The sequence below is a fragment of the Alosa alosa genome, chromosome 6 (assembly GCF_017589495.1).
Source record: "Alosa alosa isolate M-15738 ecotype Scorff River chromosome 6, AALO_Geno_1.1, whole genome shotgun sequence".
NCBI classification, from domain to species: domain Eukaryota; kingdom Metazoa; phylum Chordata; class Actinopteri; order Clupeiformes; family Clupeidae; genus Alosa; species Alosa alosa.
Window position 1 is genome coordinate 28,195,627 of NC_063194.1, and position 23,657 is coordinate 28,219,283.

The 23,657-nt window shown below is 45.6% G+C and overlaps 1 protein-coding gene across 1 annotated transcript in view; it reads left to right on the forward strand.

The window, feature by feature from the left end:
- Nucleotides 1–13,456, forward strand: part of rarab (retinoic acid receptor, alpha b) — a gene marked incomplete at its 3' end in the record, with an annotated part of 148,226 nt that extends 134,770 nt beyond the window's left edge. Inside the window, exons 5-10 of the mRNA XM_048245494.1 lie at nucleotides 5,832–5,973; nucleotides 11,078–11,238; nucleotides 11,531–11,707; nucleotides 12,071–12,275; nucleotides 12,697–12,855; nucleotides 13,230–13,456. Of these exons, the coding sequence (XP_048101451.1) occupies nucleotides 5,832–5,973; nucleotides 11,078–11,238; nucleotides 11,531–11,707; nucleotides 12,071–12,275; nucleotides 12,697–12,855; nucleotides 13,230–13,456 (1,071 nt within the window). The remainder of the gene's footprint in view (nucleotides 1–5,831; nucleotides 5,974–11,077; nucleotides 11,239–11,530; nucleotides 11,708–12,070; nucleotides 12,276–12,696; nucleotides 12,856–13,229) is intronic.
- Nucleotides 13,457–23,657: the final 10,201 nt, after the last annotated feature.

A 23,657-nucleotide genomic window follows, 5' to 3' on the forward strand; every position in this document is an offset into this window, starting at 1 on the left:
CTTGAATAATTAAGGTCTGCCAGGGTATAAAATATATACAGTAGGCTCCCTGTGCGCCCGGTGGAGGGGCTCAGCGTGGCTGTTAGCAGTGGGCAGCTAACTAGCGCTGCAACCAAGCAGTTCTCCCAGGGGGCCCAGGGGCTGCTGAAGGAATGTGTGGGAGGTGTGCGCATGGCAAGGAGTGTGTTTCAGAAGAGATATACAGGGCTTCATTAAAGTTGCATGATTTATCTCTTTCTCTTACTCTCTCTCCCCCCCCTCTCTCTCTCACTCACTCCATCTTTCCCCTCTCTCCCTCTTCCCCTTTCTACGATATTCCTGCTCTCGAAATCTTTCTTGTTTTGGTTCTCCACCCACTCTCGTCAGTGGGGGATTGGGGGATGCTTCACTACACTTTTTTTGTGTCTGATGTTTTTCCCTGAAGTCTTTCACTCCCCCTGTGTATCTCTCTCTCTCTCTCTCACGAACATAGTGTAGGGTCAGAAAACCCTAGGAGGCCTTGTAGTCTCTCTGCTGGATTTTGGAAACACAACCACAGCCTTGTTTTCACACTCTCGGGGGCCTGTTTTTAAAGTCATCCTAGTAGCAACTACTGCAAGCTAATGGCACACAACACTGTGCAATACAGACCAAGTGTATGAGCTACATATGGACACACACACACACACACACACACTTTCACACATACGCACAACAAACAACCAAGGAGTAATCCAACTCCCAGTTAAAGATATGTCCATATGATTTGACTGGGGGGGGGGGACACGCACAGCTGCAAGCAATGATGGAACAAACCCTTTTTCCAGAGTGTAATTAAATGCTAGCTTAAGACATCTTGACCTTGCTAACCACCAGTATATTGGAAACCGAGATGGAGAGGGAGAAAGCGGGGGAAACTCAGATAGTCCAGAGAGAAGATGACGAAAGACAGAGAGATGGACTCGTCTGCTGTGACTGTACAGGACCCTACAGGTGTTATGCTCACAAGCCTGATTAGCCTCATTGCCAAAGAGGCTTACAAGTCCTCAGGATACTGTGTGTGTTGGGGGGTCAGCTGGCTGTGACCGCAGCTCCCCCCTCTCTCTGGCGGGGTCAGTGCGGAGTCAATCCTAGGCCTCTGGGGTCAGGGGTTGGCCACGGGAGGATCAGGGCGAGGCGAGTATGGAGGCTGGATCACAGATCACAGTTCAGAAGTCTGCCTCTGTTCCTCTCCTCTCCTCCCTCTCCTCCTTTGCAGTCTCCCTCTCTCTCTCTCTTTCACTCATTCTCTTCCTCCCCTCTCCTCCCCTCTCCTCCAATCTAATGTCATTAATTCATCCACATCCTTATCGTACTCCTATCCCACACTTCCAGCACTGCCTCGTCTCACCTGATCATGTTCTGATGGGTTTCACATGTGTGGAAGTGTACTGTGGGTAATGAGGGGAGAGGCCTGGGGCATTTGTGGGGGTTTCCCCAGCCCAGCTTTCTACCAGCTCCACCCCACACCACCCCTACCCACCCCTCTGAAGGCCTCAGCTTTATTCCCTAATCCTCGGCCGGACCCAGCGGCCGTGGCCATGCCAGTGCATTCTTCACACCTCGTGATGACATGGAGTTCATTCCTGGGGATTTCAGAGCACACACAGCAGCAGCTGTCAAAAAAGAGAGAGAGGGGGGGGGGGGAGGAGAGGGAGAGGGGGAGAGAGAGGGAGAGAGAGAGAGAGAGAGATCACCAGACAGAAAAAAGTAACAAATTCTTTGTTACCACCCTGAGTTTTTGTGAGTGAGTGAGTGAGCGTGTGCATGTTTGTGTGTGTGTATACGAGTGTGCGTGACAGTCTGGGCTGTTTCGGGGGAATCGGACCTGGATTTATTTCCGCTGGCTCTCAGTGCTGCCTACCTGTGGTGCTGGGAGGGGGGTGATGTGGTGGTGGTGATGGTGGTAGGGGTGATGGTGTGGGTAATGGGGGTAGGGGTGGTGGTGGTGGTGGGGGTTTGGTGATGGTGAGGTTTAGGTGATGGGGGTGATAGAGGTGGTGGTGATGATGATGGTGGGTGGGGTGTGGGTAGTGATGGTAGTGGTGGGGGTGGTCATGGTGGTTGGGGTGATGGTAGTGGTGGGGGTGGTCATGGTGGTGGGGGTGATGGTAGTGGTGGGGGTGGTCATGGTGGTGGGGGTGATGGTAGTGGTGGGGGTGGTCATGGTGGTGGTCATGGTGGTTTCTTATGTCCATTGCTGCCGCTGCTATTTCCATCCCCTTATTAGCTCTGCATCCAAGAGGCTCCACCTCACCCCTGTGAGCCGAATGTGGTGTCACCCAGAAAGGGCCTGCTATGGGGGAGTTTTGGCACGAATGTGGTGTCCCACACCGCATAAGGGATCAGTGCCCTTGTAAAAGATATCCAGCTGTTACGTAGCTGTGCAGTATGTACGTCAGGTAAACCTCCCTCCTTACACCTTAGGAGACGTGCTAGTGGGAGATGCTAGCACCCATAGGTTTGAGCTGCCTTGCTTGCGAGCTTGCCATCCAATCCTAGGAGCCACTCATCAGCCAACCAACTCCTCAAAGCAAGAGAAACATTGCAAGAGAGTTGAGTGAGGTCCGGTCCCTTGTCAGTTGGAGAAACAGATAATTTCCTCTCCTGATTTCGATGCTAAAAAGACAGAGGGTCCTATCCTCAATATCAGCAAAGCCAATGATTCAAAGGGTGGTACTATCACTGTAAAATACTACCTTACTGACACACATAAAAGAATGATCTCAGTGTCTTCCACATAGCTTATCAATTAAAGACTGGGTACTTGGTATTGGCCCAAGCTATTGGTATCAGGACTGAAAAGCCAAATCTTTGTGTCCCTATGCATGGTAAGGATCTCTACTGTAGAACTGTGGAGGTGCTAAAGGAAATGCGAAGGAAGTGTATTAAGACTAGGGACTCTGTTGGTCTCCACAGTTGTCTGTGTGCATGTTATATGAGCTAACAATACGATGGCAATGGATCTGCTGCGTTCTCTCCCACACTGATCCAGCATCAGTGAGGTCCTCTCAAGGGACAGCATCTATTAAACATACCTGCTGAGTACCAGAATACCTCTAATGGCTCTCTCTCTCTCTCTCTCTCTCTCTCTCCTGCTCTCTCATCTGATCTCTTTCTCTCTCTCTCTCTATCCTGCTCTCTCATCTGATCTCTTTCTCTCTCTCTCTCTCTCTCTCTCTCGCTATCCTGCTCTCTCATCTGATCTCTTTCTCTCTCTCTCTCTCTCACTCTCTCTCTTGCGCGCTCTTCTTCCCTCCCTCCCTCTATCTCTCTGTGTGTGTGTGAGGGAGAGAGTGTGTGACACAGCCCCTCCATGGGACATCCTGTACAGTGATGACTGACTCACTCTGATGTGAGATAGCGAGACTCCTGTGATGATGTCCTGTGTTTGCCCACTCTTGGCTGGTGCCAAATGCTTGCTGTTGTGGTTAAAAGAAAAGAGGCTCCAAGCATTTGGAAACGGTTGTGCTCAATAAGAGCTTGCGTCTAGGGGCTTAAGCCAGACCCCTTGTGCAGCGTGGAACACAATTGTTTCAGATTTCATGGGCTTTAACAGGCTGAAAAGTTTTATTAGTGTATTTAAGTGATTTAAGTATTAGTGATTTAAGAAGGATTCATGTAACTCATAAGATCTCCTAAACCACCTCCTTCTGGCTAACCCCCATTTTCTTTTTTGTTATCAAGACTCCCTCCCTTTATTTTCCTCTCTCTCTCTCTCTCGCTCGTTCACTTTCCCTCTCGGCCTTTGTCTCTTTCCCCCCCCCCCCCCTCCTGTCCTCCGTGGCCAGCACCTTTGGGAAAAGTGATCTTTGTTAAAGCTGAGCTGAGCTGAGCTGAGCTGAGCTGTGCTGCGCTGTACTGCAGTGGGTGTGTGCATATTTCTGCTGTCTGGCCCCTGACCCACTAACAGCACAAAGGCCTTTGTGAGCCGCCATGTCCGCTCTTGCAGATCTCTCTCTCTCTCTCTCTCTCTCCCTCTCCCTCTCCCTCTATCTTTCTCCCTCTCCCTCTATCTTTCTCCCTCTCCCTCTCCCTCTCCCTTTCTTTCTTTCTCCCTCTCCTCTCTCTCTGCCTTCTCTCTTTCTTTCTTTCTTTCTTTCTTTCTTTCTTTTTCTCTCTCATTCTCTCTCTATCTATCTATCTATCTATCTATCTATCTATCTATCTATCTATCTATCTCTCTTTCTTTCTCTCTTTCTTTCTCTCTTTCTCTCTCTATCTATCCCCCCCCCTTTCTTTCCTTCTCTCTCTCTGACACACACACACACACACACACGACCCACAGCAAGCAGAGCCAGGTCAGACCTTCAGGCCTTCTCTGCCTTTCTTTTTGTTCTTTCTTTCTGTCCTTCTTTCCTTCTTCCCCCCTCTCCCTATTATGATTTTGCCAGACTGTGCCGCAACACTGCACAGCACAGCGGCTTCCTACAAGAACTAGAGGAGCTCTTCCAGGAGAAAATGGCTCAGGGCTTGTTTGTGCACAGCAGCACGTGCTCATTTTTTGCACTTGTGGTGTACTTTTCTCCCACTGATTTCTTTCTCTCTCTCTCTCTCTCTCTCTCTCTCTCTCTCTCTCTCTCTCTCTCTCTCTCTCTCTCTCTCTCTCTCTCTCTCTCTCTCTCTCTCTCTGTCTGTGTGTGTGAGTGTGAATGATGATGGGGGGATGATTAAGCAGTGGCCTTGATCTCTACCCCTCCAGGGGCAGAACCTCCTAAATCTCCCGTCGTGCTGCCCCCACCCCCCTCACCTCCACCTCCACCTCCACACTCCTACCCCTCCCTTCCGGGGCCAACCCACGTGACCTCAGACAAGTTCCCCCACATCTGGACATTGACTTACATGCTACTGTGTATATTTGTATTGTATTGTTTTCCAACTGAACCTAACCTAACTGGCCTACCTGGGATTCCCCTGGCTTGGGAGCTTATTTAAAAGTAGCTGCCATTAACAATGTGTGAGTCTGTCTCTGTCTCTGTCTCTGTCTCTGTCTCTCTCTCTCTCTCTCTCTCTCGCTCTCTCTGTGTGTGACTCAGATGGAGAGGAAGAGAGTGAGATTTCTGTGTGTGTCTGTTGGTTTTATTGTGTTTGTAAGGTGTGTGTGTGTGTGTGTATGTGTTTCTATATGTGCTTGGGATGGAGTGTGTTTATCTCTGGGTCAACTCCACTCTGTGTTTTGCTCCTACCCCCCTCCTTGCCTCTGCTCTCCTTGCTTCCTCCAAGCTGATATGGGCTAAGCCCCTTAAGAGATTAGCCAATGGGAGCTCATTTTTTCCAGGCGCTTAAACTGGCGATATAATACCCACCAGTGTGGTGCCACAGCGATCCGCTGACCCCATCGGCATTGATTCTTAAACTGGTGCCCATCTGGCCGGGGCTGCCAACGTGCCCGCTGCTGCTTGCCAAACCTCACACACCATGCCGTGCCCACAAGCTCGTAAAAAACACACCATGCTGTAAATTGCTTTTATGGTTCTGTGGGCTTTTTAAAAAAAAAGTTTTAAGGAGTTGCTAATGATGTTTATTGGGCTCTGCTTGCAGTTTTTTTTTCTAGTTGCTGTTGTGTACACAGAGGTGTTTGTGTGTGTGTGTGTTGGTGTGTGTGTTGGGAGGGGGGGGGGGATTTCAAGGTGTTGCTGTGAGTGACATGAATGAAAGAACTTAATGAACTAATAGAGCTTCTTTTTCTTTCTGTGTTCTTTCTCTCTCTCTCTCTCTCTCTCTCTCTCTCTCTCTCTCTCTCTCTCTCTCTCTCTCTCTCTCTCTCTCTCTCTCTCTCTCTCTCTCTCTCTCTCTCTCTCTCTCTCTCTCAGGGCTTCTTCAGGAGAAGTATACAGAAAAACATGGTGTATACCTGTCACCGGGAGAAGAGTTGCATCATCAATAAGGTCACACGCAACCGCTGCCAGTACTGCCGGTTGCAAAAGTGCTTCGAAGTGGGCATGTCCAAAGAGTGTGAGTACCTGTGTGTGTGTGTGTGGGGGTCCAAGTTGTATGGAAGTCTCATTAAGGTGTGTGTGTGTGTGTGAAGTATAGTATAGTATATATACTTTTTGATCCCCTGAGGGAAATTTGGTCTCTGCATTTAACCCAATCGGTGAATTAGTGAAACACAAACAGCACACAATGAACACACAGTGAGGTGAAGCACACACTAATCCCGGTGCAGTGAGCTGCCTGCTACAACGGCGGCGCTCGGGGAGCAGTCAGGGGTTAGGTGCCTTGCTCAAGGGCACTTCAGCCATGGCCCACTGGTCGGGGCTCGAACCGGAGTCCAGAGTGCTAACCAGTGGGCCACGGCTGCCCAAAAGTGTATAAGTATATACTGTGTGCGTGTGTTTGATCACTCACTTTTTTGTGAGCATAGCTTTTATGATGTTCTTGACTGTCTTACCAAGGACACACACACACACGCGCGCACACACACACACGCGCGCGCGCCCTTGCTCTACACTGCAATCCCCCAGAGACACCCTCTCCTTCCTCCCCATGTCCTTTCCCCCCCATCCTTCCCAGCATGCCTTGTGGCCCACTTTTCATGTGTCAGAGAGTAGCCTTGCGTCCCCCGGCTCAGCCCTCATCTCCGATCGATAGAAGCGTTTTTCTCTGTTCTGCCTGAGGGCTCCTGTTGGGCCCTCTACTGCCACCTGCTGGCCAGGCTGAGGAAGTGTCCAGTGTCAGTGCTGGCCGTGGGAGGAGAGGACGTTATGTCTGACGTCTCCAGAGAGCGTTTGTGGCCTAATGAGGACACACAGAAATCTGTGTACCACTGATATTGTGAAAGCCAGAGGGCTTTTTTTTGTTTGTACGTTTGTTGTGTTTGTGGCCTGATTTTATATTCGGCAATGTTTATTTGTTTCTTGTTTTATTTGTTTTTTGTTTCAGAGCGAAAGGGAAATAGTATTCATCCTGTTTAGTATCAAATAATGATATTGTTTGTGTGTAAGAGGGTGGGAAATTAGAATGGAATGAGGGAAGGAAGCCCAAGCATTCTGTGTTCTAATGATGTGTATGTGCATGAAATGAGTATTCATTGTTTGGCCCAAATGCTCACTGCTATGATGAGACCGTTGGTTTGAGCTGCCGTGATGCCATTGGCTGGGAGTAGCCCATGCCATCACCCAACCCAACCACCTCTCTAGCTGTTAGAGCCATGGGCTATGGTGGGTTTGTGCTGTTTGTCATTCAGATCCAACACAACATCTATACATACACACACACACACACACACACACACACACACACACACACACACACACACACACACACTGTACTTGTACAGACCCATGTGCACATGAAGGATGTAAACATGAGGACTAGCACTAGAGCTCAAGCAGAAGAGTGAGTGTGTGCTTGGACTGTCGCTAACAGAGCAGCAGCTAACATGCGTGACAGATGCACTTTGCCACTATGTAATCTAGACATCGGAGACATGACATATAGAACCAGCTGCAAGCATGGTTTACTGTGTGTGTGTGTGTGTGTGCGCGCGCACGTTTGTGTATGCTGTGACTGATTGGGGATCTGGGCTAATAGTTCTTTAATGGCTTCATTAGATTGTGTTTTCTGGGCCCATGCTGGTACCTTTTCCCCTGGAGAAATGAATGTGTGCCTGTGAAAACGAGAGAGAGAGAGGGAGAAAAACAAGGAGAGGGAGAGAGAGAGAAAAACAAGAATGTAAAGGGGGAAGAGTGGAGGAGAGGAAAAAGTCATTTTCTTCGTTGTGAGACAGACTCACCAGTAATGAGGCTCCTCACGCCCACAGGGGAAAGAGGACATCTCTGTGTGTGTGTGTGTGTGTGTGTGTGTGTGAGAGAGAGAGAGAGAGAGAGATATACATATACCCTCCATCTTCAGGATAACACAAGCCTAGATACCTTGAGAACAAGGTGAGTGGTAGGGAGGATAACTGCTCTGTAGGAGAAACTGTGTGTGTGTGTGGGGTGATGGAGAGAATGAAAAAGAGAGGGTGATTTAGAGAGACCTTGAAAAAGAGAGGGAGAGAGAGAGACAGTGGAAAGGAGACTGAAAGACAGAGAGGACTGGGATGAGAAGCGAAAGTTTTTTTTTTGTCAAAGGAGTTTGTCTTAAGATGCTGAGGCAGAGAGAAACTGAAGTAGAAGTTTTGGGAGAGGAGAGGAGAACTGGCAGACTGAGCAAAGGACGAGGGACATGGAGAGGAAGGGAGAAAGATGGAAGCGTCTCAGCAGATTAACAGCGTGCGGTCGGGTACAATCAGGCAGAATCAGGAAGTGAAATGAGAGAATGGAGTTGTAAACCGACCGAAGGTTCAGCTCGGGAGTGTGTCCTGCGGAGAGGCCTGAGAGTGCAGAAGAGAAGAGAAGTGATGGAGAGGAGTGTGAGGAGAGGAGAGGAGAGGAGTGTAAGGAGAGGAGAGGAGTGTGAGGAGAGGAGAGATGTGAGGAGAGGAGTGTGAGGAGATGAGAGAAGAGATGAGAGGAGTGTGAAGAGATGAGAGGAGTGTGAGGAGAGAAGAGGAGAGAGAGGAGAGGAGTGTAAGGAGAGGAGAGGAGTGTAAGGAGAGGAGAGATGTGAGGAGAGGAGTGTGAGGAGATGAGAGAAGAGATGAGGGGAGTGTGAGGAGATGAGGGGAGTGTGAGGAGATGAGAGGAGTGTGAGGAGATGAGAGATGAGGAGAGATTGTTTATGTAAAGCACATTGAATGACCTCTGTGTATGAAATGCACTATATAAATAAACTTGACTTGAAAGATGTGAGGAGAGGAGTGTGAGGAGAGATGAGATGAGAGGAGATGTGAGGAGGAGAGATGAGAGAGGAGAGGAGTGAAGAGTACTCTGCAGCATAAAATAAAGAGAAAACAAGCAGTAGAGAGAGAGAGAGAGAGAGAGAGGATTGGAATTGGGGATGAAATAACGAGAGGAAAGACTGAGAGAAGAGGAGAGTGAGAGGAAGAAGGGATGAGGAGAGGAGATGCAGTGGGAGGCCTGGCTGAGCCCGTTAAGCCATTAGCAGAGGCCATATTTGTCATGTGACGTGATTAGATTAGTGTGGCTGTAACGTAAACAGAGGTCATTTGTCAGCGTTATTAACGGTGCCATCAACCAATACTATTCATCACCACACTGCCTGCAGCGTGTGTGTGTGTTGTGCATCTTGTGAGTGCTTGTTTTGGAGGTGGCCTGAACACTGTATTGTTTTGGTTCACTGCAGTAGGGGAAGTTGGTGTGCAAGTGATCTCTCTCTCTCTCTCTCTCTCTCTCTCTCTCTCTCTCTCTCTCTCTCTCTCTCTCTTTCATCACTGTGAGATGCGTGTTCTTTCTTGCCTCCACTCTCCTACATACATTTTTAATATCCATGTGCCTGTGATTGTGTGCAACACATGCAGCCTGTGCTTGGGTTTCAAGCATTGGGTAAGGGATCTGTGTGTGTGTGTGTGTGGGGGGAGCATGAGAAGGAGAGATGTGACATGCGCGCACACAGGACTAGATGCTGACACTGCTCTGTATTGGAGCATGAAGACTGAGGGACCACAGAGAATTACATTTCTCCCATCCCTACCTGTCTCTTTCTGCCCAGTGTTCCCGTGTGTGTGTGTGTGACAGAGAGAGTGTGTTGTTTCCCTCATTGCCTCTCATCTCTGGTTGTGCATGCTCAGCAGGTCGCTGGTTTCCCACTCTTAAGCTCTCTTTCAAGTGTCACTTCAAAGCCGCTCTGCTCCCTTACACATCTGCCATCGTGCTCTTTCTCTCTCTCTCTCCCTCCCTCCCTCTTTCCTGCCTTTTCTCTCTTCCTCAGCTCTCATTCCCCACTCTCCCTCTCTCATTGCCTCTCATCCCCCTCTCTCTCCTTCTCTCATCCCCTGTCTCTCTTTCTCTCTCTGTCTCACTTTGTCTTTCCATTCTTTGAATTGACTCCGTTAGGGAGCTGAGTGTCTCTGCTCTCTCTCCCTCTCTCTTCCTGTTTCTCATCCTTTTTTTCTCTCTCTCTCTCTCGTTGTATTTCCATTCTTTGAATTGACACCATTAGGGAACTGAGTGTATCTGGTATCTGTCTACCCTCCCAGCTTTCCTCTGCCTGCCTACTGTGTTTGCACTCTCACACAGGACTTGGCCGCCACCCTGTGGCTGGAAGTGGTATTGCCTGGGATCCACACTATCCGGTTGTTAAGTCGTGATGCAATAACGTGCCTACTGTATATTTTTTTCTGGTTCCAACTCGTCCCAGAGCCGCTCATTATTTTCCAGAGACAGTGAAAGATACTCTTTTTTTGGTTTGGCATTCTACTACTTACTTGCTGCTTCAACCTAATAAAATCCTATTTTTCACAGAGGCCTGGACGTTACCCTACATCATGTAGCTGGTCAGCTACACTAATTACTTTTAGAGATCAGCGATTTTTTTTGTTTTGTTTTTTGTTTTGTGACGTCAGATTTAACCACCAAATTGAAACATTAAGACCGTAACTGTAAACGGATGAATTCAGGAAATGGACAGTAATTGTTGGCTATGTGGATGTGTGTCAAAGAGGAATATTTTTGGCAATGAAATAGTAACCTTTATCATTTTAGCTATGCACACTCCCCTAATTGGGTTTAGCTGCGTGCCATTTAACGGGTATCACATGCTACTTAATCTTCCTCTCCGGCTTAAGACGAGTGAGTTCAGGGGCTCGCGGTGGCAAGACAATGGGCTTGTTTGTGCTAAGTCTTGTCCTGCTCTGACATTCGAGGTGCTCATTTAGCGCCTTTTTGACGAGATGACGCCATCAGTTTTCCCACACACACACACACACACACACACACACACACACACACACACATGAATGGCTATCTCTATGCATGGACTGGGCTGTGACCATGGATTTGAGAAGGACACAGCTGGGCTATGCTCTTCCTGCTGCCCAAACATCTGTTGTTTTGTTTAGTTTTATTGGCCCAAGAGTCAAGGTGCATGACAAGCTCCTTACTACAGTCACCACTAACCCAGTAGGAGTTCACATCCACGTCAGTGAGTGCACGATCGTATGGTTTGTGTGTGTTTCCTGAATGCCATCTTTGTGTGTCTCTCCTCCCTGTAGCGGTGCGGAATGACCGGAATAAGAAGAAGAAGGAGGAGAAGAAGCCGGAGTGCTCGGAGAGTTACGTGCTGAGCCCCGACACGGAGGACATGATCGAGCGTGTGCGCAAGGCCCACCAGGAGACCTTCCCCTCGCTCTGTCAGCTCGGAAAATACACAACGGTGAGAGACACACACACACACACACACCTAGAGGAGCGCCCAATATTTATATTTTAACCCTATAAATCTGTTGCCACCAGACTAAAACTCATCCAGTCAGGTTGAGTATACAGTTCACAGATTATTGCAAATTTTTTTTTTTTTTTTTTTTTTTGTATTTTTTTTTTTAAACTCTAAGGAAAAACTAAAATGATATGTCAGGTGATGAGTAGTGCTGAAATGCATGTCATGGATGAGATGAGCCCTCAAACGCTTCAATTCTGTGTGTGTGTGTGTGTGTGTGTGACTGCAGAATAACAGTGCGGAGCAGCGTGTGTCGCTGGACGTGGACCTGTGGGATAAGTTTAGCGAGCTGTCCACCAAGTGCATCATCAAGACGGTGGAGTTCGCCAAGCAGCTGCCCGGCTTCACCACGCTCACCATTGCCGACCAGATCACACTTCTCAAGGCCGCCTGCCTCGACATCCTGGTCAGTCAATTCAATTTAATTCAGTTAAATTCATTAAAATGTATTGACATGGTCATTTGATAAGAAATAGTGTTGCCAAAGCAAACACAGTGCAGAAATGTTGACAACAGTAGAACATAGAATTACATAGAATCATACTGTATAACAACAGTAGAACATACAATTATATAGAATTATACTGTATAACAGTATGGGTGCTTACAGCACAAGCAGACTGACAGTCTCTCTCTCTCTCTCTCTCTCTCTCTCTCTCTCTCTCTCTCTCTCTCTCTCTCTCTCTCTCTCTCTCTCTCTCTCTCTCATCTGTTCGGTCATCTACTCTTCCTGACCTGCGATTCATTTTTTTTTCTTTTGGCTGCTCAGATTCTGAGGATCTGCACGCGGTACACCCCCGACCAGGACACTATGACCTTCTCGGACGGGCTGACGCTGAACCGCACACAGATGCACAACGCCGGCTTCGGGCCGCTGACCGACCTCGTGTTTGCCTTCGCCAACCAGCTGTTGCCACTGGAGATGGACGATGCTGAGACAGGGCTCCTGAGCGCCATCTGTCTGCTGTGCGGAGGTAGGAACTTCCAGAGCACTAATAACAAGGTCCTCTTAGGCAAGTCCCTCCACTCGGCAACCATCTTGTAACGCACTTTGGGCAGTTATGGGGCAGCTATTATTTTGTATTTTTGAATACAAAATAATATGTATTTTTGAATACAAAATAATATGTTTGTTTCCCTGCCTACTGTAATTAACAAAAACAAAAAAAATAAACTAATAAAATAAGCATCTTATCGGTTATGGCCAAATTGTTAATGTGTAATGTATGTGTGTGGTGGTTCATGAAGCTGACATCAGTGATATAAGGGAGTGCCCAGGCACTAACGTTGTTGTTCGTGCGTGTGTGTGTGTGTGCGTGTGTGTGTGTGTGTGTGTGCGTGTGCGTGTGTGTGTGTGTGTGTGTGTGTGTGTGTGTGTGGTGCGCGTGTGCACAGACCGTCAGGACCTGGAGCAGTCGGACAAGGTGGACATCCTGCAGGAGCCCCTCCTGGAGGCTCTGAAGCTCTACGTGAGGAACAGGAGGCCCCACAAGCCCCACATGTTTCCCAAGATGCTCATGAAGATCACAGACCTGCGCAGCATCAGCGCTAAAGGTACACACACACACACACACACAGTTTGGTAGAGTAGTTGTGTGCACATCCCACACTGATACCAGGTGCAGGATAAAGGTACTCGGTAAGATGGAAAGTAGAATGAATATCCGCACCCTGGAGCAGCGATGGACATTAATTCTTAATTTCAACAAACAAACACACACACACACACACACACACACACACACACACACACACACACACACACACACACACACACACACACACAGTCTCTCATGGCACTGCTGAAATATGACGTCAAAATCTCCTTTATTTCCTTTTTCCCCTTCTCCACTCTTGTCTTCTGTTTGTCTGTTCTCTCCCTCTCTCCACCTCCCTCCCCCCTGTCTTTTCCTCTGTCTGTCTCACAGGGGCGGAGCGAGTGATCACCCTGAAGATGGAGATCCCGGGCTCCATGCCCCCACTCATCCAGGAGATGCTGGAGAACTCCGAGGGCCTTGACAACCGTGAGGGCGGTGGGGCACGTGGCGGCGCGCGCAGCTGCAGTCCCAGCCTCTCCCCGAGCTCAGAGCAGAGCAGCCCCCCGGCCCCGTCGCCCTCACCCTCCCCTGATCTGGACCCACCTCTCTCCCTTCCCCCCCCACGCCCCCACACACACACACACACACACACACACACACACACACACACACACACACACACACACACACACACACACACACACACACACACACATACTTTCACCCTGACCCCACCACACAAAAAACAACCAAACCAAACCCAGGCTCCTCTGGAGAGAAAGAATGGGGAAAGAGAAGACTCTTTCAGTGTGAAACTGGAGCCCTTTTAAGCAGGCCGTTGGGCCGGGCCGAGCTGGGTTGGGTTGGACTCAGCTGGACCCACACTCGGACCCACAGCTGAGTTTCTCTGAGTTTCCTCAGTTCTGTTTTTTGTTACTTTAACTTTGGGGAGAGCAGGGAGACGGAGCTCGGCGGGGTGGCTTTGGACAGACCACAACTGGTCAGTCACCTGGCTGGGCTGGGGTGAGGTGGCACTGAGGACCTTCTGATCCTCTCTCTCCAAACTGGAATCGCAGTCCGGGTTCCAAACCTGCTGAGCCAAGCACCCGGGGGTCAGGCCCAGCCAGCCTTGTTCTCTACAGATCCGGGTCCGACGCTGGTCAGTGCGTCCCCTCCAGTCTGCACAACCCAGAGCCGTCCGTCACCTTCAGGACCCCGCCTCTGCGCACCCCATGGCCCACTGTCCAGCTCCAGACTGCTGAGCCGACCTACTCGCCATGGGCAAGAACAGGAAGTCAGGCGTTTTTGCTTCCTGTATATATATATGTGTGTGTACGTGCGTGTGCGCTTGATGGACCCCTCCTCACTTTAGGATCCGCAGACCGCTGAGATGCCGATTGGCTGTTTTGGACTTTGGAGGGAAGGATCAGCCAAAGAGAGGAGGAGAGAGAGAGAGAGAGAGAGAACCCTGCGGTCAAGCAGGAAATCTCCCGGTGTCCAGATGTTGTCAGGGACGTTTCAAAACTTTCGAAACCCTTTCTTTTCTAATGAGAGCTATATGAATATATAAAATATCTATATTGACAGAATTAAGAACATGATGAACATTTGAATTGTCTTAGGTGGAATGATGCATTAAAATCATTTGTTTTTCTTTCTTACTGATTATCGTCCCTCAGAGTTTAGATACAGTTGTGTTGACTCCACCATCAGCCCTCCTTCACACACTCACACACAAAATTTGTATTCACACCTTGCGGACTGATGTGGTCACTTCTGGGACTGTTGCTGTAGAAGTGACTGGATACTGTTCATGTCATGCACATCAGGGGTCACTGACAAACACTGTCCAACAAACCAGTTCAAATCACCATGCTCACCAGCTGTAAAGAGTACTGTTATGTTCATGTCCACGAGAGAGACCGAGAGAAAGTGATTCAGAAGAGGTCACTCTGACAGAGGGACAAGTAAGACACATGGAAGATGGCCTTGTGAGTGTTTTGCTCAGGTCCAGTCAGATAATGCAGAGATAGGAGACTATTGCCAAGGAGGACATAATGTGCAAAATATGTATTCTTCTGTCAGTCTCTGGGAAGGTTGATCTCTGTCGACACATGTTAATGCCTTTCATATGAACTTTATTTCTTCTTCTTTGTGTTAAGTTTTCACGGGTGGGGCTGAGGCCTGTGGGGGGGGTTCTAGGGTTAGGGTTGGAGTGGATGGGACTGGACTGGACATGCCCGTAGAGCAGGCATGCTAACAGCTTGTTCTCAAGAGATAGTTAGTCCTCAAGAATGGTGGTGCTCTCATCCCATGATTAGGGTACCCAACCAAAACCAGCTGCATTGTTTTCAGAGAACAAATCAGATGCTTCATTTCCCTTTCCACTGAATGTGATGAACCCCCAACTGACACCCCCCCCACCCCACCCCACCCCCACTCACTGTGTCTGTATCATGTCCTTATTGTACATGTGTCCTGAACAACAATACTGCCTCTACTACACACACATTCAGTGCACAGCACAGCACCGCACCCCACCCCACAACATAACTGCCTCTATTCTGTGCAAACACCTCCTAACTCCTACCCTGTACGGCTCCCTGTAAAGCTCACGTTTGTACGTTGAAATAAAGTTTGGCTCACTGAAGCACCAAAGTGTGCCTAAAATCACATACTGGCAAAAGGACATGCACTTTAGAAGTGCATGGAAAAAGAATGGGGTTCCATTACTTCACATTATAGGAAAGCACTTCCTGTTTCTGCTTCAGTCTGTCATTACTGGAGCCCATTCCGATTTGGATCCTCCTGTTGAGGACTGAATTATTACTTCTAGAATTCTACAAAAACGATCTATAGTTTCAGTGTTCTTTGTACGGTCTATGGGGAAAATCTTTGAGGGCAATTGTCGCATCATAGTGCGGAACTCTCAGTTTGCGGACATTCTAATCACATATTTGTGACCGTACTCCTCAACAGGTTAACCACAATGTAAGGACAGGACACTGACTTTTTCACAGTCCTTTACTTAAGGCTTAATAGCAAGCAAGTGTGTGATTTCAGGGGCAACAGGTGATACACAGACCTTAACATGGCATTGCTGTAAAACGAGCTCAATGCTCAGTCAACCTCCCTGAATAAGACAATGAATGATGATGGAGGGGGAAAATCCAATGACATGTTAGCTTTGTGTGTTTACAGTGAGCTGTACAGCGTGTTTCTCCTCTCTCCTCCCCCACCAACGTCACTGCCTCCTAGCAGACAATCACCTAACCTGTGGCCAACAGCACTGCCTCTGTGAACACTTCATCCTTGTGTGGTCGAGCAAGCCACGGCCTCACTGCCTCGGCGCTGCGTGTTCAGTAGAACTGCGCTGTCCGAACACTTCATGGGGTTTAGAGAAAAAACAAAATAGTGAATAAACAGCGAAAAAAAAAAATGTGTAAAATCACAAAACAGCTACGCAAAATCACTGTCACAGCCAAAGCAGGGTCTCTCTCCCTCCCACACACACATGCACGCTCGAATGCAAACACACCACAACCAACATCAATTTTCTCTCTTTTTCTTCTCGCTGTCTGTCTTTTCCCCTCTACCTATTTCTCTCTTTCACACACACAAAGGATGGACAGCTGCTCAAGGCGACCCTCTCACCCCTCACAAACAAGGCACAACTCTCTTCTCTCTTTCCTTGACACTTGTACTACAGCTGGACGCACAAAAATGAAACTGTTATTATTGTCAGATCCTTGGATGAAGAGAATGATGAAGTTTAATAAAGAATCATGTTTTGTGTGTGTTTATGATAACATTGAATCTGTCTGGTCTTTTATTCTACTAAATAAGTCTCTCGTGAACCTCTGAATTCAGGCTGCTGCACAGATTAGCGTTATTAGATGCCGTGAATGAACACATGGAAATCACAATTCAATTTACAAAACAATTTTAGTCCTACACTTACTACCTCTACCATTTGTAGTGGTTTTACCAGATCCCAGAGCATTGTGGTGTTTAGTGTTTTAAGCCCCCAACGTCGTCTTACAGGCAGCGCTGCATGGAAGGCACTAGGGTTAGGCAAGGGTTAAGGTTAGGGTTAGGTGCCTTAAAGTCGACGGTCGCAGCGCAGCCTTGAAGTCGACAGTGGGGGCTTAAAACACCTTCGAGCTAGTATTATCATGACCTACCTGCTATTCCAATAACATGGTGTGTAGTATTATCATGGCCTAGCTGCTATTCCAGTAACATGATATCTTGCCAAGTGTTATAATCTTACATTAAGATAAACAAATCTAGTCAGTATTGTTTTTAGCATTATTTGACTTAAAATAAGTCAAAATCTTCTTAAATTAAGACAAAAAAAACAAAAGCAAATTTATCTGCCAATGGATTAAGAAAATGTACCTCAATTTAAGATGAGATTTAAGACAAATTCTCTTAAATTTTAAGATACATTTTCTTAATCCACTGGCAGATAAATTTACTTGTTTTAAGAAGATTTTGCCTAGATTTTTATCTTAATATAAGATTATAACACTAAGTAAGATATCACTTTTTGCAGTGAGTATTATCTTGGCCTAGATGCTATCCCAGTAACATGGTGTGTAGCATTATCATGGCCTAGCTGCTATCCCAGTAACATGGTGTGTAGCATTACTTATGGATTCCAAAGTGTAAAATAGACTTGCTCCTCTGAATGCAGATATTTTAACTTCATGTTAACGCCATGGAACAGATTTACAAATCTTTATTAGGCAGATATACAAACTGATATAAATTCCATACTTTATATACCTTTTGTGCCTAAGCTTTTAATTTTGACGAAAGACGTAAATACCAAAATCACTTCTACTATGGCCAAAGATACAGCACAGTACTGGTGGAAAACACACCATAAAATCACCAAGTAGATTTGACAAAAATCTAAACAAAACATTGAAGCAAAAGCACAAAATCTTTACCATATAACATTGGGGCCTACAGACTGCAAATTCATGAAAGACAAGTTCTTCCTCCAGCTAAGATAGTATCTAGTCTGTCTTCAGTTCACTGGCTCTGTTGATTGTGGTACTTCAAATGAAGTCATAGGCCCTGGCATTAAGGACAAACAACAATAAGGTTATTGCCATAGTCTTTATATTAGCATATAAAATACCTGGTCCAGCCAGGAGTATGATTTAAAGGATCTATCATATTAGAATGGGTGCTCACAGTTTTCGTCATTGATCGCGTTTGTATGCTGTGTCTTCTTTATCTTCAACAGCAACACTGAGCACAGGACTATCAGAAGAAGCATCAGCCTGAGTGTTGCCCCATAGATCACAGAGGGATGTGCAGATGCTGTATGACATGGAGGACCACCACATCAGTCATCAAAAATCAAATTCATAAAAGAAGAAAAGAAAAATTGAACATTGTAATAACTTTAAACAAAAAATAAAACACAATATCAGAACAATAACTAGAAAATGTAATTCTTTGGAATTACCAGTGCATGAAAATGCAAGTCATAGTGGATGACAACGGACAGTTGGAATGGCTGAACAGTTGGATAGTTTAAATGGTTAAATTATTTAATAGTGAATTATTGTAGTGATGACATTTATTTTGAAACAGTTGTGGGCAAAGGAAACAGTTGGCGGGAGTCATAGTTGATGACAACTGACAGTTGGAATGGCTGACCAGTTAAGGAGTTGAGTAGTTTAAATGGTTAAATCATTTAATAGGGAATTATTGCAGTGAGGACTTTTATTTTGAAACAGTTGTCGGTAGAGGAAACAGTTGGCAGGAGTCATAGTTGAAGACAGCTGACAGTTTAAATGGCTGACCAGTTAAACAATTGGATAGTTTAAACAGCTAAATTATTTCAAGTGAATTAATAGATGTGCATCGGTAAATAGTTTATTGGTAGCCTGGCGAGCCAGACCCACATTAAAATGTAGGGTCTGGGCACTCACCGTTCGCAGTGCTCAGTCCGAGGGGCGGGATAATCAGTTGTCTTTCAAATTCCCTCTGCGCAATGGGGCCGGAATAGGATATTTGTTTTCAAGTAGCAGGGAATTCAAGCCAAACCGTTGCAACTCTGCCATCAATCATTATGTTAAGCCCACCAAACGACTCTATACACAATTTCAATGTCCTGATTAAGTTTCGATTTCTGGAGCTCACAAGCCAACGGAGAGTTGCTAGACTAGCTAGCTAGCTAGGGGCGCGTCTAGATTTCTAGGCTAGTTTATTGGATGTTGATAGACAGATAGTTTAATGGATGAAGTGAAGAAAAAGAAGTGAAAGAAAGTGGGGAAGAGAACAGTGAGCTATCCAGTTCAATGGAGAGAGACACATAGAAGAGGTTCCATTGAAGTTGCTGCAGTCAGTGAGAGAGCACAGGTGCAGTTGATTGCATTCTAAGTCGTTAATAGCCCTTGTAGAGACACAGAGAGAGTTGGCCTAGTTGAGCAGCTGTCAGTTACAGGTGCAAATCAGTTTGATTAGCCCATTGTGATGTCATAGTGCCAATGCAAAGTCTATGGGGAAAAATAAGCTTGATTATGTTAATATCTCAAAAGTATAAAGTTTACAAAAACGAAAAATACATTCCTCAAGTGTCCTTTTCAAGACCTACAGTACATTACAAAGTTTGAATGAAGTTTCTACGTTAAACAGTTGAAGCTGAATTAGACACAGAAATTTGGTGGGAAGAATAAGAAGAAGAAGAAGAAGAAGAAGAAGACTTCAGATAACAGATCAGTGCATTTTCATGCACTGTAATTATGTGTTATCACACGGAGAATGATACTACACCTTTTATTGTCACATGAAGCTCATTTGCTCTTAATGAGGTGAAGAGACGTGTGGACAAAGTGACCTCGTAGAAGCAGCTGTAGTTCCCTTCATGGAAAAAGTCTGCTTCAGGAAAGTCAAAAGAGGCAGAGTGATTGACCGCTAGCTCAGTCCAGATCTCTGCTGACCTGTCAGAGATGAGGTGGAAAGAGCCTCCTTGGTACTGTGGCTTGGTGGAGCAGACGATGGAGAAGCTTTGGCCCCAGGGGACCTCTGGGCCATGGGGCCCCAAGACCAGCTCTCCCTCTGGGGCACTGACAGAGATGTTGTGACAGGGACACTGGAGGACATACAACACACATGAAAGACATTATATTGCATATGGTAGTGTTAGTTACTAGTAGTAGTTTTTGATTTTTTGCAGTAGGGGTCTCTGCAGTATATTAAGATATAATTTTAATAATAATGTTTCTAATTAAAATTAAGATCAGAAATGAAAAACAAACCATTGTTTATGGATTTTTTCAGTGAACAAAACAGTCATGCAATTCTTGGAGCATCCTGACATTATACTATTGTGTCAAATTTGCCTAGAACTTTTGCATAGTACTTCATGTGATACAAATAACATGAAATAGATTTTTCTCAGTTTCTCACTGACTACAGAGCTGCAAATTCATGATTACATCTAAACAATCTATGAAAATGTAATGTTAGAAACCTTTGTCAAATGAAAAGTAATATGCCGTAAAAGTGGTTAACATCTCACCGTCTACAGAGAAGCTGACAGAATCACTGCAGGAGGAGGTGAAATCACGACTGGACACTCGTGTTTGATACTGGCAGTAGTAGGATCCTCCATGGGCAAAGTCCACCTGACGGATGGTGAAAACAGCAGATGTTCCCGTGGCTGCCTTTGTCTCTCTGTAGGACCCAGAGAGCTGCTGAAGGGTGAATGTCCCACCCAGGTACTGAGTGGAAATGGAGCAGCTCATCTGGACAGGCTGGCCCCAAGATGAGTTTCTTTCCGTTTGAAGAGTGAGAACTGGTTTTGGGATTGTAAATGGGAACAAATATAATTAGTTAGTTAGTTTATAAACCTAGAGAAGAAATTAATTTCCACAGATCTCTTCGCCATCAAACCACACCCCCCTCATATCCACACTACACATCACACAGCAGTAGACGTAGCTCTTTACTGAAAACATTAATTTCCCAAAATCACAATGTCTAACTCGTTTATAATCCTTACACATTTTCTACTTTGAGCCTATACAGATGCCCTATATGATGTAACTGTGAGTTAGCATGCTAGTTTGAAACTGCATCAGTTCTCATCGTTTTGGTCCTTACGGAAAGCTTTTGTACCTTAAAGGGCAGTTCACAACAGGGACGATAACTAATTACAGTGCATGAAAATTGTGCTTTACAGTGCTTAATTGCTTAACGGCTTAACTAAGGCAACTTCAACAACTTCTTCTTCCGCTTACCACTTTTTCCGTATGCAATTTCTCTTTAACAGTTTAACTTTGTTAAGCCGTTAAGCTTAGTTAAGCAATTAAGCCGTTAAGCAATTAGAATCCTATGGCAGGTGTTCAGGCCACCTGCAGCCTCAGGCTTTAAGCATACAATCAGGGTCAATTAAGACTACACATCCTATTCAACTGTTTCCTCTGCCCAAAACTGTTTCAAAATAAAAGTCCTCACTACAATAATCCACTGTTAAACAATGTAACCCATTAAACTACTGAACTTTTTACATTCAACTTTTAAACGGTCTACTTTTAAACTATCATTAAACTATCTATCTATTAAACTAGCTGTCTATCAACAACTTTTAAACTATCTACATTCAACTTTTAAACTTTTAAACTATATACATTCACTAGCTGTTTATCAACAACTTTTAACTTGTCATCAACTGTCAACACTTTTCATCAACTATGACTCCTACCCACTGTAGCTAGTTAGCATGGTTAACAAAGTTAGCATGTTAGCATTGTTAGCAAAACTGCTAAAAATGATTAGCTAGGTTAGCTAAGTAACATGGTTAGCATAGTTAGCATGCTAGTTAGCATTTTTAACAAAACTGCTAAAAATGATTAGCTAGGTTAGCTAAGTAACATGGTTAACATAGTTAACATGCTAGTTAGCATAACTACTAAAAATGATAAGCTTGGTTAACTAAGTCACATCAACAACTTTTAAACTATTTACCTTCAACTTTTAAACGGTCTACTTTTAAACTATCATTAAACTATCTATTAAACTAGCTGTCTATCAACAACTTTGAAACTATCTACTGTCTATCAACAACTTTTAAACTATCTACATTCAGCTTTTAAACAGTCTACTTTTAAACTATCAACTTTTATTAAGCTATGCAACCACCATGTCTATCCTAGCATCACCGTAGTAACCATCTCTGTATTATCTGTTTTAACTATACATGATATTTTACATCACAACTTTAGCATTTTCATGCACTGGTAATTCCTTGGAATAACATTTCTAGTTATTATTAGCACCTGTTTTATAGAATGACCCTAACTCTAACCCAAATGCAATATGAATTATATGACACACTCACCCATAGTTATATTTATGGGTCCGCTTTTAGAGAAGTTAGGTGAGAGGGCACATGTGTAACTGCCCCCTTCAGACAGGTGCAGAGAGAAAGTGGCATTTTTCTGATAGGAATCAGGTGACATGGTCATAACAGAAACCCCGTTCCTGTATAACTTGAAGACAGTGTTGTTACAAGTGTCTGATGGTGTGGAACAGTTGATCTGAATTGTCTCTCCGGGCCAAACGACTGAATATGGAGAGATGAGGGAGATGTTGGCCATCAATCTTGCACCTGTAGAAGAAAATATATAGAAGGGGAAAATTGATACGTTTGACTTCTGCTGTACTTGAGTAAATGTTAAACGTCTCAAACTCACTAACCTGAGGACACCACACCAGCTTCTTCACCATGGTGACAGTCATGTGTTCCTAAGCCACTATGGGAGCACTGTGTAAGGGATCCTTCAGAACCAGAGCAGCGGACCTCATCCATCCAGATGTTCCCAATCCCCCTGCCAAAGTAGGCTTTCAGAGGGGCGGAGACAGCACTTCCACATCGCAGCTGTCTGCACACCACCTGTGCATCTCTCATGTCCCATTCATCATCACACACAGTGCCCCACTGGCTGTTGTAGTAGACCTCCACTCTACCTGAGCAATTAGTGCTCCCACCAACCAGCCTGACTGGAGCCATTCCTACAGGTTACCAGACAGAGTAAAGGAGAAAGAAGGGAGCCGACTTGAAATGTAAGATAACATCATATGTCGTATAATACATTTGGATAGTGTGGTCTATAGATGATATCAGACAAAGTCGATACAAAGTAAACAGAGACACGCTGGGCACTGCCAGTACTACAGACTGGTGACAGGGTGCCTGCAGCACATCAATAAATGTTTGTTTGTTTGTGATTCATCTTGTATGTGGTTTTCTTTGTACTAACTTGAATAGCAATACCAGGTGGGTAGAGATGCCCTGAATGATAAACCAGATAGCAATTTCCTTTGGGCCGGATCCGCATAAAAGCCTTTAGATCCGCCTGTAGCGGACATATGGTATCTGACTGTGGGCCAGATCTACATCCGATAATGGTTTCAGCTCTGCTAGCAATGCTGTTTTTTTTACCAGTTTACAGATTTGTCCCAGGTCCGATTTCCGCAACTCAACCGGAAGTCAGGAGATGTGTTTAAAATACAAAACACTGATTTGGCCCAAACCTGTGATACGGATATGAGCCGAAGGACCATTTTCACAGCATACCCAGGTGGTAATAATGACATTAATTAAGGTGCTGATTTTGCTAAATTGACTATCCTTCCCCTAGACCTACTTCATTGTCAACTGGCTGCTGAAGAAAAAAGGTATTTTGGAATGACACAAATTTAGAAACCATAGGGGTGCACTATGTTCCCATGGCCACTTCATTTCTACAATAGCCTAAGGTATGAAGATATAGTTGGCTCAGTATTGAT